Source organism: Bombina bombina, chromosome 7 (assembly GCF_027579735.1).
Source record: "Bombina bombina isolate aBomBom1 chromosome 7, aBomBom1.pri, whole genome shotgun sequence".
Taxonomy (NCBI): domain Eukaryota; kingdom Metazoa; phylum Chordata; class Amphibia; order Anura; family Bombinatoridae; genus Bombina; species Bombina bombina.
In genome coordinates this window covers 174,287,365-174,306,495 of record NC_069505.1, presented here as the reverse complement: position 1 = coordinate 174,306,495, position 19,131 = coordinate 174,287,365, and the positions used below count along the sequence as shown (strand labels likewise).

Genomic DNA, 19,131 nt, shown 5'->3' with positions numbered 1-19,131 from the left:
AAATAAAAATACTTAAGACCTGAAAGGGAAAAGTAAACTGCTTGGAATGAGCAGTAGCACAGGATGAGAGAATCCACTTTAATTTTCAGGCACTGAGTAATGGAAAAGCACTTCCTTAAATAGGAGGAAGTGCTGATAGTCAGAAAGTCTTAAAGGGATATCACACAAAACTATTCAGCTTTGATATTAATGAGTTTTTTGGGTTCATTGAGAACATGGTTGTTGTTCAATAATAAAATTAATCCTCAAAAATACAACTTGCCTAATAATTCTGCACTCCCTGTATATACTTACACATACATACATACATACATATAAATACACACTTATGTGCAGTTAGGGGAGGCAGAGCCTCACCTGTCAAGAAGAAAAAAATATTAATATGAAATTAAAACAAGATCACCAAGTTTTCTTTGCTGTACAATTCAGGGAGAGAGGCAGCAATGAGCTCAACCTCCCTTGATTGCACAACAGCTCTAAATGTGCTCACAAAAAATATTACTTTTGAAGTGGGTGACAGGGACATACATTATTTGAATGACATGGCTAGATTAAAAAACATAATTTATGCTTACCTGATAAATTTATTTCTCTTGTAGTGTATCCAGTCCACGGATCATCCATTACTTATGGAATATATTCTCCTTCCCAACAGGAAGCTGCAAGAGTCCACCCACAGCAAAGCTGCTATATAGCTCCTCCCCTAACTGCCATATTCAGTCATTCGACCGAAAACATGCAGAGAAAGGAAAAACCATAGGGTGCAGTGGTGACTGTAGTTCAAATGAAAAAATTACCTGCCTTAAAGTGACAGGGCGGGCCGTGGACTGGATACACTACAAGAGAAATAAATTTATCAGGTAAGCATAAATTATGTTTTCTCTTGTTAAGTGTATCCAGTCCACGGATCATCCATTACTTATGGAATACCAATACCAAAGCTAAAGTACACGGATGATGGGAGGGACAAGGCAGGTACTTAAACGGAAGTTACCACTGCCTGTAAAAAACCCTTTCTCCCAAAAATAGCCTCCGAAGAAGCAAGGTATCAAATTTGTTAAATTTGAAAAGTATGAAGCGCAGACCAAGACTCCGTCTTGTAAATCTGTTCAACAGAAGCCACATTTAAAAAAGGCCCAAGTGAAAACCACAGCTCTAGTAGAATGAGCTGTAATCCCTTCAGGAGGCTGCTGTCCAGCAGTCTCATAAGCTAAATGAATTATGCTTTTTAACCAAAAAGACAGAGAGGCTGCTGAAGTCTTTTGACCTCTCCTCTGTCCAGAATAGACAACAAACAAGGTGAACGTTTGATGAAAACTGTAGTAGCTTGTAAGTAAAACTTTAAAGCACAAACCACGTCCAATATTGTGTAATAGACGTTCCTTCTTTGAGGAAGGATTAGGATACAAGCATGGAACAACTATCTCTTGAGTGATGTACTTGTTAGATACCACCTTAGGAAAAAACCCAGGTTGGTACGCAGGACTACCTTATCCGTACGAAGGACCAGATAAGGAGAATTACATTGTAACACAGATAACTTGCAGACTCTACGAGTCGAGGAATTAGCTACCCAAAAGGAACTTTCCAAGATAAAGATTGATATCTATGGAACAAAAAAGGTTCAAACGGAACTTCTTGAAGAACCTTAAGAATCAGGTTTAAGCTCCATGGCGGAGCAACAGTTTTAAACACAGGCTTGGATCTAACCAAAGCCTGACCAAATGCCTGAACGTCTAGAATACCTGCCAGACGCTTGTGCAAAAAAATAGACAGAGTAAAAATCTGTCCCCTTTTAAGGAATTAGCTGACAACCCTTTTCTCAAAAACATCTTGGAGAAAAGATAATATCCTGGGAATCCAGACTTTACTCCATGAGTAACCCTTGGATTCATAACAATCAGATATTTACACCATATCTATGTTCAATTTTCCTAGAGACAGGCTTTCATGTCTGTATTAAGGTATCAATGACTGACTCGGAGAAGCCATGCTTTGATAACATCAAGCGTTCAGTCTCCAGGCAGTCCATCTCAGATTGATTCTATTTAGATGGTTGAAAGGACCCTGAGGTAGAGGGACCTGTCTCAGAAGCAGAGACCGTGATGGAAAGGATGACATGTCCACCAGATCTGCATACCAGGTCCTGCGTGGCTACGCAGGCGCTGTCAAAAACACCAAAGCCCTCTCCTGCTTGGTCTTGACCTCCGGAGGAAATCCCACTCCCCCGGAAGAAAAGTCTGACGACTTAGAAAATCCACCTCCCAGTTCTCAACACCTGGGATATGGATAGCTGATAGACAAGAGTGAGTCTCTGTCCAGTGAATTATTGTAAGACTTCTAACATCGCTAGGGAACTTCTGTTCCCCCTTGATGGCTGATGTAAGCCACAGTCGTGTATATTGTCCGACTGAGTATGATGTACCTCAGAGTTGCTAACTGAGGCCAAGTCTGAAGAGCATGGAATATCACTCCCAGTTCCAGAATATTTATTAGAAGGAGGGTCTCCTCCTAAGTCCACTATCCCTGAGCCTTCAGGGAGTTCCAGACTGCATCCCAACCTAAAAGGCTGGCATCTATTGTAACAATTGTCCCATCTGACCTGCGGAAGGTCATACCCTTGGACAGATGGACCCGACATAGTCACCAGAGAAGAGAATCTCTGGTCTCTTGGTCCAGGTTTAACAGGGGGACAAATCTGTGTAATCCCCGTTCCTCTGACTGAGCATGCATAGTTGCAGCGGTCTGAAATGTAGACGTGCAAACGGTACTATGTCCCTTGCCGCTACCATTAAGCCGATTTCATTCATGTACTGAGCCACTGAAGGGCGCGGATGGGATGAAAAAACACGGCAGAAATTTAGAAACTTTGACAACCTGGACTCCGTCAGGTAAATTTTCATTTCTACAGAATCTATCAGAGTCCCTAGGAGGGAAACCCTTGAGATTGGGGATAGAGAACTCTTTCCTTGTTCACTTTCCACCCATGTGATCTCAGAAATGCCAGTACTACGTCCGTATGAGACTGGGCAATTTGGATGTTTGATGCCTGTATCAGGATGTCGTCTAAATAAGGGGCCACTTCTATGCCCTGCAGTCTAAGGACCGCCAAAGCGACCCCAGAACCTCCATAAAGATTCTTGGGGCTGTAGATATCCCAAAGGAAAGAGCTACAAACTGGTAATGCCTGTCTAGAAAGTCAAACCTGAAAAACGATGGTGATCTTTATGCATCACAATGTGAGGATAAGCATCCTTCAAATCCATTGTAGTCCTCTATTGACTCTCCTGGATCATAGTTAAGATGGTACGAATAGTTTCCATCTTAAATGACGGAATTCTGAGGAATTTGTTTAAGATCTTTAGATCCAAAATAGGTCTGAAGGTTCCCTCTCCTTGGGAACCACAAAAAGATTTGAGTAAAAACTCTGTCCCTGTTCCTCTCTTGGAACTGGATGGATCTCGTACACAATGTAAGAATGCCTCCTTCTTTATCTGGTTTGCAGATAATTGTGAAAGGCGAAATCTCCCCTTTTTTGGGGGGGAATCTTTGAAATCCAGAAGATATCTCTGGGATATAAATTCCAATGCCTAGGGATCCTGGGCATCTCTTGCCCACGCCTGGGCAAAGAATGAAAGTCTGCCCCCTATAGGATCCGTTACCGGATAGGGGTCCGTTCCTTCATGCTGCCTTAGAGGCAGCAGCAGGCTCCTTGGCCTGCTTATCTTTGTTCCAGGTCCGATTGTCTCCAGACCGCCTTGGACTGAGCAAAAATTCCCTCTTGTTTTGCCTTAGAGGAAGAGGATGTCACACCTGCCCTGAAGTTTTTAAAAGGTACGAAAATTAGACTTTTTTTTTTTTTTTTTGCCCTTGATTTAGACCTATCCTGAGGAAGGGCATGACCTTTTCCTCCAGTGATATAAGCAATAATCTCCTTCAAACCAGGCCCGAATAGGGTCTGCCCCTTGAAGGGAAGTTAAGTAGCTTATTTATTAAAGTCACGACAGCTGACCATGATATAAGCCATAGCGCTCTGCGCGCCAGTATAGTAAAAAACAGAATTCTTAGCCGTTAGTCTAGTCAAATGAACAAGGCATCAGAAAACAAAGGAATTGGCTAGCATAAGCTTGTCAAATATATTCATCCAATGGAGTCGCTTAACTGTAAAGCCTCATCAAGAGACTCAACCCAGAACGCCGCAGCAGCAGTGACAGAAGCAATGTATGCAAGGGGCTGCAGGATAAAACCCTGTTGAATAAACATTTTTTATCCATTGGATCTAAAAAGCACAACTCTCCTCGTCAGAGGTAGTGGTACGCTTAGCTAGAGTAGAAACTCTTCTCTCCACCTTAGGAACTGTCTGCCAGAAGTCCCGTGTGGTGGTAACTATTAGAAAACATTCTTCTAAAAAATAGGAGGGGAAGAGAACGGCACACCTGGTCTATCCCATTCCTTATTAAAAAAATTTTAGTAAACCTCTTTAGGTATTGGAAAAACATCAGTACACACCGGCACTGCATATTATTTATCCAGTCTACACAATTTCTCTGGCCCTGCGATTGTACACATTCATTCAGAGCAGCCAAAGCCTCCCTGAGCAACAAGTGGAGGTTCTCAAGCATAAATTTTAAATGTAGAAATATCAGAATCAGGTTAAATCATCTTCCCTGAGTCAAAAAAAATCACCCACAGACTAAGCATATTGTGAGGTAGTATCATACATGGTTCTTAAAGCGTCTGTATGCTCTGTATCTACCCCCAGAGCTAACTGCTTTCCTTTAATTTCAGGTAGTCTGACTAATACTGCTGCCAGAATATTATTCACCACCTTTGCCATGTCTTGTAAAATAAACGCTATGGGCGCCCTTGATGTACTTGGCGCCATTTGAGCGTGAGTCCCTGAAGCGGGAGTCGAAGGGTCTGACACGTGGGGAGAGTTAGTCGGCATAACTTTCCCCTCGACAGAATCCCCTGGTAAAAGAAACGCTATGGGTGCCCTTGATGTACTTGGCGCCATTTGAGCGTGAGTCCCTAAAGCGGGAGTCAAAAGGTCTGACACGTGGGGAGAGTTAGTCGGCATAACTACCCCCACGACAGAATCCTCTGGTGATAATGTTTTTAAAGACAAAAAATGATCTTTATTGTTTAACATGAAATCAGTACATCTGGTACACATTCTAAGATGGGGTTCCACCATGGCTTTAAAACATAATGAACACAGAGCTTCCTCTATGTCAGACATGTTAGAACAGACTAATAATGAGACTAGTAAGCTTGGAAAACACTTTAAATCAAGTTAACAAGCAAATATATAAAACGTTACTGTGCCTTTAAGAGAAACAAATTTTGTCAAAATTTGAAAAACAGTGAAAAAAAGGCAGTAAAACAAACGAAATTTTTACAGTACATGTAATAAGGTAACAGAGCATTGCACCCACTTGCAAATGGATGATTAACCCCTTAATGCAAAAAAACAGATAAAAAAAAAAAAAGACATAGACGTTTTTAAAAACAGACACAACAAACTGCCACAGCCAACAGTGGGAAGCTTCAGTTAACTGTTTCTATGCAAAATTTAAGCCAGCCATGTGGAAAAAACTTAGGCCCCAATAAGTTTTATCACCAAACATATGTTAAAAAACGATTAAACATGCCAGCAAACGTTTTAAAACACATTTTTACAAGAGTATGTATCTCTATTAATAAGCCTGATACCAGTCGCTATCGCTGCATTTAAGGCTTTACTTACATTACTTCGGTATCAGCAGTATTTTCTTAGTCAATTCCATTCCTAGAAAAATATTTTACTGCACATACCTTATCTGCAGGAAAACCTGCACGCCATTCCCCCTCTGAAGTACCTCACTCCTCAGAATGTGTGAGAACAGCAAATGGATCTTAGTTACGTCTGCTAAGATCATAGAAAAACGCAGGCAGATTCTTCTTCCAAATACTGCCTGAGATAAACAGCACACTTAAGTGGATACACTTAACAAGAGAAAGTAAGTTATCAATTAAAGTCCATCTAAATATCACTAACATTCAGGATCTGATTATACAAAATGAAAAGTTTACCATTACTTTAATGACATGGTATACGAATAATGTTTAGTGTGATTTGAACTTTTATTATTGAAATTATTTATTTTATTTATTGGGGTTTCTTGACCAGAAACTGTGTATTATGAAATAGATATAGCTGCTAATATGGAATTTCAGCATTGGAATAGCTTTTTATATAAATACAGTCACCCCCACTTATTTTCACTTATCAACAAAGGTTTCCAATTTTAACAATTATTCTGAAAGGTGCAGTATTGTAGCTTATTTTTGCTATAAATTATTTCACAATCCTGCAAATTGCCTAAATGTGATGCATTCTACACAGTGGTTGCTTAGATCCTACAAACAACTATAAAGTATTATTTTATGCTACAAATATATTAAAATTTAAGATATTTCATTTTTGCACATGTTAATGACAAAGGCCTAGATTACAAGTGGAGCGCAAAATTGCGCTTCCACAAGGGCGATATTTGGGCTCCACTTAGTAATACCAGTGTATGCAAATATGTGCTGGTATTGCAAATAAAGTGCAATGTGAACTCGACCTCACATCCACATTGCATGAAAGCTTTGCGCTAACTAAAGCACGCTTCCATAGGCTCCAATGGGAGACTTGTTCTGATGCCATCATATACATGGCACATAACCTAGTGCAACACAGAGGGTTCAGTCACACAGTTATGGGCAACGCATTTAAAATATATATCTCTGATCTCTGGTTAATTTTTCAGAGTGCTAACTGCTATCACAAGTTTGTGGTAGCATTAACCAGCCAATTGTAATGGCTGGTTATTTATCGTGAGCCCGTAAATGGGTGAATTTGCCCATTTATGAGCGCATGATAAATTATCACTCCTCTCTTTCCTTTAAATAAACAAGATATTATGCAAAAATAGGAACTTAGATTGCATACAGGCTATATGTTAGTCTGCAATATATTTACAATGTGCAGCCACATGCATAAAATATACAGTTATGCACAATAAAGTATATGAAAACATATTTTTTGGGTTCACAAACTATAAAGAGGTTAAAATGTTTGGGGGTTAGTTTGCATTGTTTTTAATGCTTTGTTCTTAAGAAGAGTGTTTAATATATCCATGGATATTGCCTGCATTTTAAATGTACAATTTACAAGGCACAGAGTCATAGGCCTGTGTGCAGAATGTGGACAATTTTAATGCAGGAGAGCCTTTTATTTGTGCAGGTACATTTAATTTAAGTACATTTAATTTGGAAATGCCATGCAAAGAAAAATCACATTAAACCCTGACCAAAAGATATTATGGCCAAAAAAGGACTAAAACTTGAGTGTGTGTATGTGTGTGGGGGGGGGGGGGAGCAGTGGGAGCATATAGATATATAGTCATACACATACAGTATAGACATACACTCATATATAAACACACATACTTATACACCTTTGAATCTTTCCCAGTCTAGTACCTTGTCATATACCATATGCCCTTAAATCACTGTTAAAATGTAAATTTCAATAATAAACCTTTATTTTACATTGTATTTGTATAAATAGCAGTGAAATACTTAATTTGAATATAAATGTTTTTTGTTATGCAGGTCTCAACAAGTGCTACATTTTCCAGTTTAATTTTGTACTGCGCTGAAGTGCAACACTTAATTCTATCCATTATATAAATATTGGTTGTGCTACACTTGTAATCTAGCCCTAAATATGCATGTGTAGTATATACAGTATATCTTAGCCAATCAGCAGCAGCATATGCAGGTATCTGACAATCACTATTTATACTCTGCTTGTGAGCTGCAGTTGTTGTGGATTCCCTGCAGGACCTCAGCTCTTCAGCTTTGTGTGTGGGTTAAACACAAAGGGCCAAATTATAAGTGGCACACTAACTAAAAGTGTCGCTAGTGCACTAACGGCGCTAAAAGTAAAATTATTATATGGGTAGGTTAGCTCGCATATTACAAGTTGAAAGTAAAAAGTAAGCGTGTCCCATTGTCATTCATTGGAGAAGAAGTTAGGTGTGTGGAGGGGCACATTGGAGTAATAAAGACAAAAGATTGGTCTTCACATCTGAATATGGGGCCAGTAGTGAACAAATTTATGGTATCCTTATGAATCATTGGTACCTCTTGACAGCGTTTAATCCTGAGGTAGCTGAGTTTAAACTCCCTCCCATACAGTAATTGAAAAGATTAAAAATCATAAGAGATGTCCTAGTAAGGGCAGACATAGGTAGTGGTAGAGAAGAGAGCATTACTTATTTGACCACAGTAAAGAAAGGGTCTAATCTCTGCCTCTATTGTGCTTAATTAGATTCCATGATAAAAGGCTGTCATGATGCACAAACAAATGACAGGAAAAAAACGGTATATCAATGGCTTTTATGCATGTGAGACTGACTATGTCATTTATCTTTTGAAGTGCCCATGTGGTTGGAGTTATGTGGGAGAGATGACACTTCCCTGCAAATATACTATTAGTGCAAACAAATTCTCAATTAGAGTGAAAGACATGACATTGCCAGTCTCGGTGCACTTTATTACAGCAGGACATACATTAACCCAGATCAGGTTTCAAATAATTGACCATATACCAAAATTGAATAAGGGAGGACAATAGGGAGCTGAGGCTCAAACAAAGAAAAGTATGGTGGATTCAGCAACTAGGGACATTGTATCCAAAAGGATTAAACAGAGATTATGATTTGCATTTATGATCAGTATGTATTGTTTATAAATGTATCAATATGTTTAATTTACTTTAGGGATTGTAACTGTATAATAAATACTATGATCTTTTTATTTTTTTATTTATTGTTTGTTTATTAAGGGGTTTTTTCTTCAGTGTACAATAACATAATTTCAACGTGGTTACATTAAAAGTGTCAACATTTTACAATCTTAGAATAAAGAAGAGTGACATTGAATTAACCTTTACCGGTTATATTGTACAGTGGTCATTTAAAAGATTAATTTTACAAAATAACTAGGAAGGAGGAGGAAAAGAGAACAACAAAGGGGGAAGAAAAGTGATGAAAAAGGGAGGTTTGTTTTATTCACATATCCGGAATTTAGTAGTTTCGATAATGGTCTTAAATGGTCCTGTGGGGACTCTCGTAACTATCTGTTAGAATGATGGATAGAATAAGTAGTTGGCATTGTATAATTTCTGTAAGGTAAGGAGAAAGTGTTGAACTTGTTATATATATATATGTTGTAAAGAGCTTTAGCTCTTAGGCATGGAATGGCAGTGGGGTGGTGATCAAAGTTTAAGGTTTGGATTCCCATATAAATAGCATTTCGTAGTAGAAATCTAGTTTATTAATGGGGAAATAGAAATATTTTTCCATTGCAATGTTTTAAGAAAGTTGTGTTATCCAATCAGTGATTGTAGGGGTGTGCGTTTGTTTCCATAGTCTGGGTATCATTTGTTTGGCACTGCTGATTGCTATATGTAATAGTTTTGTATGTGCCTTAGATTGCATCGTAGGGGTATCATTGAATAAAATGATCAGTGGATATAATGGGATGTTACAAACAAGAATATTATTAATTTGAGTTTTTACAGAATCCCAATAGTGTTGGATTTTGGTAATCTTTAGGTATCTAATGGCAGTTTATTTGCTAATATAAATGTGACCACTAAATGGCACTATTGTATAACAATTGGATATTAAAAAAATGAAAGATGGTCTCTGAAAAAGATACCTTTAGGCACACAAGTGCTATTTAATGAAGATGATATCTTAGCAATTTAGCATGACTAAGGGCTGAACAGGTCCCAAACGTAGCTGTTTGCTATTTTTCCTGTACTCTATGTCACCTCAATAAAGGAACTTTTTATACAAGGAAAGAACAGTGCTGTTGTTGGATTACTTTCTGGACTTATGCTTGTGTATATATATATATATATATATATATATATATATATATATATATATATATATATATATTATATATATATTTATATATATAATAGCCCTTCACAGTCAAATACCTTGTCTTATACCATATCCTTTTAACCCTTAAAATACATTTTTATTAATATTATTATCATTTTTAATCAGGTGTATATACAAGTGTTTAGTAGTTTATTTTAATGTGTTTTTGCAGATTTATCAAATGTTGGGTGGACATGATCCGCAATATGACAATGTAAGATTAATGAGATGTAATGTCTGATTTTAGCCACTAGGTGGAATAATTTATAACAAGTGAACTTTGGAGCCATTATTTGTTCTAAAAATCTGTGTGTTTGTAATCCTACTTAGACATGACTAAGAGCCCACTATAGGGCTTGAAACGTTATCCTTTTTTCCATGATGTGGAAGCAATAAAGAGGTTTTATCATTGTTTTTGACAAGAGGCTGGATTCCATTTTTTTTCATTTAAATGTTAAAGGTCCACTGAGTGGCAGCTACATTGTAAAGCCCCCTATATGCATCTATAAATAACAAATATCAATGTTCTTGCCAATACCTATTTGAAGGTACATTAAAGTCAGAATTAAACTTTCATGATTCAGATAGAGCATGCAATTTTAAATAGTCTCTACACTGGCTCCCCATACACTCCAGAATACAATTTAAAGCATTAACCCTAACTTACAAAGCACTCAACAGTCTAACGCCCAACTACATTTCCTCTCTCATCGTGAAATATTCCCCATCCTGTCCTCTTTAATCAGCCTCTGACCTAAGTCTCTCTACAACTTCTCACGTGCTGCTCCTGTCCTCTGGAACTCTCTACCCGCTTCATAAGACTATCCCCAACCTTGTATAGCTTCAGACGCTCCTTGAAAACCCACCTATTCAGAGAGGCTTACCATCTCTCCTCCATCCCTCATCCGAACCAAACTAATACATGAACTGCCAGACTCACTACTGCAACTACAACCGATGTGACAAGCTACCCCAACCTTATGTCTCTGCACCCTAAACCTGTAGATTGTGAGCTCTCCAGAGCAGAACCCTCATCCTCCTGTACCAGATTTGTTTAGTTTTGTTATGTTTTGCATTTTATCACAAATCTTTGTCATTGTATACCCCTATCATTGTACCCAGCGCTATGGAATTTTGTGGCGCTATACAAATAAAAGATAATAATAATTATAACTTGTTTACTTCTGTTATAATAATTGCTTTTGTTCTGTTGTTATTCTTTGTCAAAGACTAAACCTGGGCTGGCTGATAGGAGCTTAGGAGCATGCACGGTTATGGCAGCAGTATTTGTAACTATTGCAAACACTGCTTGTTGACAAATGGCTTAAGACACGTGCACACTCCAGAGCTCACCTAGGATTACTCTTTAACAAGAGAACTAAGCAACATTGATAACTGAAGTAAATTGGAAAGCTGCTTAAAATGTCATGCTCTAGCCAATCAAATTTAGTTTAATTTTGAATTTACTGTTCCTTAGAGGAGCACACTACTCAGCTTATTTTAATGACTACCAGGCTAAAATATAGGCTATTATTAAGTTATAATTAGCGGGCGTGAGCACAAGGTTATCTATATGGCACACACGAACTAACAACCTCTAGTTGTGAAAAACTGTCAAAATGCATTCAGATAAGAGGCAGCCTTCAAGGGATAAGAAATTAGCATATGAGCCTACCTAGGTTTAGCTTTCAACTAAGAATACCAAGAGAACAAAGCAAAATGGATTATAAAAGTAAACTGGAAAGTTGTTTAAAATGACATGCCCTATCTGCCTATCGGAATCATGAAAGTTTATTTTTGACTAGACTGCCCCTTTAAGTAACAAATATGGTTTAGAAAGAAGTGAAATCACCAATCTTTATTGATAACCATTCAAAATATTGTTTAAAAATATACCAATTTCCCACCCACGTTCCACTGAAATATTAAACTCCCTAACACAAAGCAGACAATCCCTTAAGAATTACCTTACAAAAGAACAACAGAGGAAATCTGCCCTGCTAAAGCAAAAGTACTTTGAGGTAAAAGATAAGTCAGGTTTGTCATTAGCAAAAGCTTTGAGGAGACGCCAGCTTAACACACACATTCACTATATTAAGGACTCACAGGAGAACCTACACAAAGATAGTAAAACTATTGCTGAGACATTCCGTCAATATTATAAGTCCCTATGCAATATACAGGATACACCGACACTGCAGAACATAGAGAATTACCTATCAGACCTAAATTTACCCATTTTAGATACAGAGGAATCCACATCTTTAGACCTCCCCATATCCATAAAAGAAATCAAGAAGGTGATTCAAGACATGCCGAGTGGCAAGAGCCCAGGACCGGATGGCCTTAGCATAAAGTATTATAAAAACTACTTAAATCACCTATTACTCGCACTAGCTAAGCTGTTTGACTCATTGCTAGATTCAAAAGGTTTTTCAGAGAGCATGCTGGAGGCTCACGTTACTATGCTGCCAAAGCCAGGGAAAGACCCGAATAAACCGGAGAGTTATCGCCCGATTTCCCTGCTGAACTCGGACGTTAAGATCTTTGCCAAAATCCTTGCCCACAGAATAAACCAATATTTACCTAAACTAATAAATTCAGACCAAACGGGTTTTATACCTAGTAGAGAGGCACAAGATAACACTTTAAAAGCGCTACAACTTATATCATATGCTAAAAATAACAAAATTCCTGCGGTCCTGATCTCTACCGACGCAGAGAAAGCCTTCAATAGGGTAAATTGGCACTTTTTAAAAGCAGCTATGCACAAAATGAAATTTGGCAATAAATTCATAGACTTAGTATTCTCCCTCTACGCACGCCCTATGGCTAGGATTAAGGTAAATGGCCTATTATCTGACAAATTCTATATTGCAAATGGAACGAGGCAGGGTTGCCCCCTTTCCCCTGTGCTCTTTGCATTATCAATAGAAGTGCTGGCACAGAGAGTTAGAGATAATGCACAGATCAAGGGCATCCAGATAGGTAACACTGAACATAAACTCGCTCTATACGCGGACGATGTCCTGCTTACACTTACTAAGATAGAGGAATCATTACCAGCAACGCTTGAGGTTTTCAGGAATTATGGGAAGGTATCACACTTTTTGTTAAACACCTCCAAATCGGAAATGCTAAACATAACATACTTAAATACCTAGGTATTTACCTCTTAACAGATTCTAAAGTAATATTCCAGGCTAATTATAAGACACTCAAGGCCGCATTAGTGGCTGACCTGTCCACCTGGAGGAATAAGTCTATCTCATGGATAGGCAGAATAAACGTGATAAAGATGAATGCCCTCCCTAGGCTATTATATCTACTGCAAGCTGCACCTATACAACTCCCACACCAATTCCTACCTAGGATCCAATCACTATTTGAGCAGTTCATCTGTCAGGGAATTAAACCCAGAGTAGCTAAACAGACAATGTATCTACCCAAAGAAAGAGGAGTATTGGGAGTACCTAACGTTCACACATATAAAATTGCAATAACCCTACAATACCTAATAGAATGGTGCACGAATAACACTCATAAGCAATGGGTCCAAATCGACAGATAAATAATAGGTCTCAGCAATGCTGGAGTGGCCTCATGGCTCCCTGCTAAGCGGAGACCGACGGTTATTCAGCAGTATCAGCTGTTGGATGAACTTTTCCGGACTTGGGATAGTTTAATAAATACTTCCACGTGCGTGTCTGGCATGGTTTCCCCCATGCAGCCTATCTGTCATAACATCGACATGCCCTGGAACCATAAAGAAACCTCGGTAGAACAGGGGAGTCACATTAAAAATAGTACTTTATCTATCTTCCTCCAAGACGGGAAACTTAAGCCCTTAGAAGCCATTATAGACTCTCAGCCGGATATACCTATCAATTGGTATTCTCATGCGCAAATCGGACACTACATAAACACACATCCCAGACGTCAGTCTCTAATTAGAAAACTGACACCCTTTGAAACATTATGTTTATCAAATAATACTCCAAGGCATTTAATCTCTATTCTTTACAAGCAGTTACTAGGGCAAGACACACAACAAACACCTAACTATACTAAAACCTGGGAAAAGGAGCTGGGGGTCGAGCTATCAATAGAGGACTGGTTAAAGACGTTCTCTGCAACTAAGAGATCATCAATCTCTGTTAGGGTACTGGAAACGAACTATAAATTTATGATGAGATGGTACCTCACCCCTAGCAGACTACATAAAATATACAAAATGGCAAGTAATAGGTGCTGGAGGGGATGTGGAGACGAGGGCAGTATGACACACATATGGTGGAGTTGTAACAGACTAGACGCATTTTGGACAGAAGTTCTCGGACAGATGTCAGATATAATAGGGACTCAGATGCCTAACGACCCGCAGATCCTCCTATATATGTCTCTCCCCAAGCTCAACAATCAAATAAACAATACCCTCTTGACACTCATGATTAATAGCGCTAAATTACTTATCCCAAAACAATGGAAATCAGACATTATCCCAACTGTAGGGGAGTAGAGGGCACAAGTGGAAACACTTCTTCTCCTGGAAAGATATCATCATTTACAGGCAGGCACTATAGACACATATGAGTTAATGTTAAATACATGGAAACAATATATTCCTACCCAATAGATATCAGACACAGTCTCCAAACACAAGCATAGGTAAGTTACATAATGTAGTTGGCCCCTCATCTAGACCTCTGGCAGTTATCGATCAGTAAAACTCTGTTTAATAGGACATTGACCGCACATTCGTTAATGTTAGTGTTTCAGATTTATGGGTCAGCAGCTCGATGCGGGCCCAGTCTCAAAATGGACTCTGCTAACTTTCCGGCACTATTGTAAGGACCAAATGAACTAGACCTAGAATAACCTTGAAATCTATGGACTCTCTGTGTTCATAAAGAACAGCACTCTATGTTTGAAGTTTGCCGCTGGACAGCTGTTGACTTGCAGTACTAATGTTATCATATAACTTTGTAAGTTTCAATGTAATGTTTTTACACTTTTCTTTACCACATTTATTGTATGACTTTACGAATTCAATAAAGCCCTGTGGAAAAAAATATATATATATACCAAATTCCCAAGTGAACTCAAGGGAGGGATCAATATCAAATAATCCTCTCCTGCATCATCGCTCAAATCTTCATTTAGGTCCTTAGAGTTTTTGCTTTGCATTTCATATATCCATCTACTCTCTCGCTGCAGTAAATCTTTTTTTCAGGTCTTTGATTACTACACTAACCTGACCTATGACAAAAAACGTTGTTATATTCCTCATCACCATGCAGAGTATTCATATGTTCCACAACAGATACTGGGCATCCCCATTTTATGTCTCCAAGATGTTTTAAGACTTTGGTACATAGTTCTCCTGTCGTTTTGCCCACAAAGCGGGCAGCTCCAGGTAGCCACATATATATCATGAAATATGTGTATAATATTTTTGTTTTGTCTTATGATGAACAAATTCTTTTAATGAAATCATATTTTTACATGGTTGACACCTCCCAGTTTCTAGGATATTGTTAAACAAAATGACTAGTTTGCATATCTCTCATATTTTTAGATCTTCTATTAGTTATAAGAGATTTTTCTGTAATAGTTTCTCGTAAAAAATCCAAAAGCAAACAATATTCCAGCCTCCAAAATTCTTTTAAAAGAACCTTTATTTCCACATGGGGTCCTCAGAAGAAAACATACAATGTTTCAAGCCTAATGAAGGCTCTTAATCATGTATGATGATTAAGAGCCTTCAATAGGCTTGAAACATTGTATGTTTTCTTTTGAGGACCCCATGTGGAAATAAAGGTTCTTTTAAAAGAATTTTGGAGGCTGGAATATTCTTTGCTTTTGGATTGTATATTGGGACTTGGCAGGTCCTTTTATTCCGTGCCCCACAAGGACTGGTGTGCTGTTTTCCAAACTTTCTTATTGATAGTTTCTCTTAAATCTGGATCCTGATATGGAATTGGCCAATAATTTTGGGAGATGTTAGGTACTTCTCTATGATGTTTATGAAATGTACTGATGATTCTGATTAGCATTAGTTATTTTCTGGTGAATTAATTTCGCCTCAGTCTTTCTTTTTTGCTCTGTTATATGCCTGGCTAAAATCTCTGCATTGAGCTTTTTTCCTGTCATAAAAAAATTGCTTGGTGTGTGCTGCAGGCAGCCAAGGGGTGTTACTGCTGTGTATGTGTTACTGGCATATACAGGAATTAAATCACTGCTCAGTTATGGAAAAAAATATGGCAGGCTCAAGCATAGAGCATGATATTTTGGGGCATAATTCAGCCTATGTGGGATAGAGGCTCAGTGGCTGTCACACATCCCCGCAAGCGTAGGAAAAAATAATTTTCATTTTTCTCTCTTTTATAAATTGCTTTGACCTGAACCAAAAAAAACATTTTCCACAAAGCTATCATACAATAGATACTAGCGATAATGTCTAGCTGTCGTACCTGTGTATATCTTGTTGGGTTCTCTGTAATGATAGCATGGCTTCCTGAATTTCCTTTAACTCAGATTTTTCTTTGCCACACTGAGAGCAAGGACCAGGGAAACCTAAAATAAATAAATAAATAAACAAAACATTTGCACAGGGTTACAGAATCATACAGAGCATATATATATATATATATATATATATATATATATATATATACAGTATATATATCAACATAGATAGAAGCACACTCAGGAATAAACAACCAGCTCAATAACTTGTTAGCTTGTAGTATGGCGATTTACCACCTGGGAGCAGCTTCTTTTTAGCCCAGTAATGCTTTTCACAGAGTAGAACTTTCCTGTAGTAAATTAGTCTGATCCCGCCTATTACGGTCAGTACCAGCGCTGAAATACCAGGCAATTACTCTCTGAACACGGCAACCCTAGGCAATCATTTCGGCCTTCATTGGGCCTCGTCAGTGAGGTGTAGCCACATTCCTCTAAGCACACTGAGTAAGGAGTTATGTCTGGTTGCCCCTTTTTCCCTTAGGGAGACATAATACACATAGAGAGAAGCCCACCAGACTGGGCACATATACTATGACACTGCAAAACTCACAGCCCTGGGTGCTCACAAGCACTCACAGACATCTGCACAGCTTTTGTTGACTAAGGCAGTAAACCCCAGACAAGCATCTCAGTGTGTTTGGTTGAATGCATGCATTGTGTGGCTCTAGGTTAGGGTCCCAGGGAGGAAAAGACCTTGAAGTGGTTCTAGACTTTTCACCATTTGGCCAAATGATGTAACTAACTCTTCTATTTTGCTTTTAATCTAGCTCTGTGCTTGTAAGTGAGTGACGTACTTTCTTTCTTTTGTCATTTTCCCTGTGGACTTTTCACCCAGGCTTGTCTGGGGTTAACTGCCTGAATCACTGAAAGCTGTGCAGCTGTCTGTGAGTGCTGGTGAGCACCCAGGGCTGTGAGCTTTGCAGTGACATGGGATGTGTACCCAGTCCGGTTTGAGAGCGCAGTCTATTTTTGTGCCTTGTATGTGCCTATGGAAATTACAAAGAGCTTGTGCCACCCTTGTTTGTATCTCAGTGTGTTAGATTGAACGCATTGCATTTTGGGGCTGTTTTACATTTTTTGTATACTACAAGTACACTTTTTTTATTGACTTTGCTTCTTTTATATTATTTATTTATTTATTTATTTATTCATTTATTTATTTATTTAAAAAATATTTTACCAGGAAGTATACATTGAGATTTCTCTTGTTTTCAAGTATGTCCTGGGTCCACAAAACATTGCATTGATACAATAGGGTACAATAAAATACAAAAAACAATAATAATACACAATATATGCAAAAATTTAACATAGAACAGGTAGGAAATATATAATCAACCATGACAGGTGCATTCTGTTTTGAGATATGTAGAGAAGGATCTCTTAAAGGATTTTAGGCTTAGGGAAGGTTTGAAAGTGTGCGGGAGGTTGTTCCATAATTGTGGTGCTCTGTAGGAAAAGGAGGATCGAGCTGCTTTCTTTTTGTATTGAGACAAGAAAAATAATGTGCTGGTACTGGATCGAAGGTTATAGGAGGTGGGAATAGCCTGGGAGAGCATTCTGATCAGGTAGGGTGGGAACTTCCCAGAAAAGCTCTTAAACACTAGGCTGGAAAGATGGAGGGTGCGTCTGGATTCCAGTGATAGCCAGTTTAGTTCTTTTAGCATGTCACAATGGTGGGTCCTGTAATTTTCCATCTGTAATGTAATCTTCCAACACGCACACACACAACAAGATAAAAAACAAACAAATAATTATTAGAAAAAGTTTTAAATAAAAACAAACACCCTGATTGCATAAGTCCTCACATCACCCAACCAATATTTTGTGGAAGCCCCTTTTGAATTTATTATAGCAGCAAGTCGTTGTGAATAAGTCTCTAATAACTTTGCATATGTAGACAGGAATTTTATACCACTCTTGTTTGCAAAAAAAGTTAAAGTTCCTTCAAATTGCAAGAGGATCTCCTGAGAATAGCTTTCCTTAGGTAATTCCACAGGGTTTTCGATGGGATTGAAGTCTGGGCTCTGATTGGGCCATTCCAAGATTTTTATTTTCCTTTTCTGAAGCCATGCCTTGGTCAACTAGGACGTGTGCTTTGGGTCATTGTCATGTTGTAATGTGAAATACCTCTTCATTAGTGATGTCGTGAACATAAAATTTTGCGTTCGCAAACCGCAAACACAAACTTCCGCAAAAGTTCGCGAACGGGCGAACCGCCATTGACTTCAATAGGCAGGCGAATTTTAAAACCCACAGGGACTCTTTCTGGCCACAATAGTGATGGAAAAGTTGTTTCAAGGGGACTAGCACCTGGACTGTGGCATGCTGGAGGGGGATCCATGGCAAAACTCCCACGGAAAATTACATAGTTGATGCAGAGTCTGGTTTTAATCCATAAAGGGCATAAATCACCTAACATTCCTAAATTGTTTGGAATAACGTGCTTTAAAACATTAGGTATGATGTTGTATCGATCAGGTAGTGTAAGGGTTATGCCCGCTTCACAGTGACAGACCAAACTCCCCGTTTAACGCATCGCAAACAACCGCAAACAGTCCATTTGCACAACCGCAAACTCCCCATTTGCACAAGGTTGGATACCAAGCTA

At 38.5% G+C, this 19,131-nt stretch overlaps 1 protein-coding gene across 3 annotated transcripts in view; it reads right to left on the bottom strand.

Annotated features, from left to right (window-relative positions):
* The window catches only part of OSBPL5 (oxysterol binding protein like 5), a 526,154-nt gene that overhangs the window by 27,967 nt on the left and 479,056 nt on the right, over positions 1-19,131 (bottom strand). For all 3 annotated transcript variants that reach the window (XM_053720419.1, XM_053720421.1, XM_053720420.1), the window contains one exon: positions 16,466-16,568. In XM_053720419.1, the coding sequence (XP_053576394.1) occupies positions 16,466-16,568 (103 nt within the window). The remainder of the gene's footprint in view (positions 1-16,465; positions 16,569-19,131) is intronic.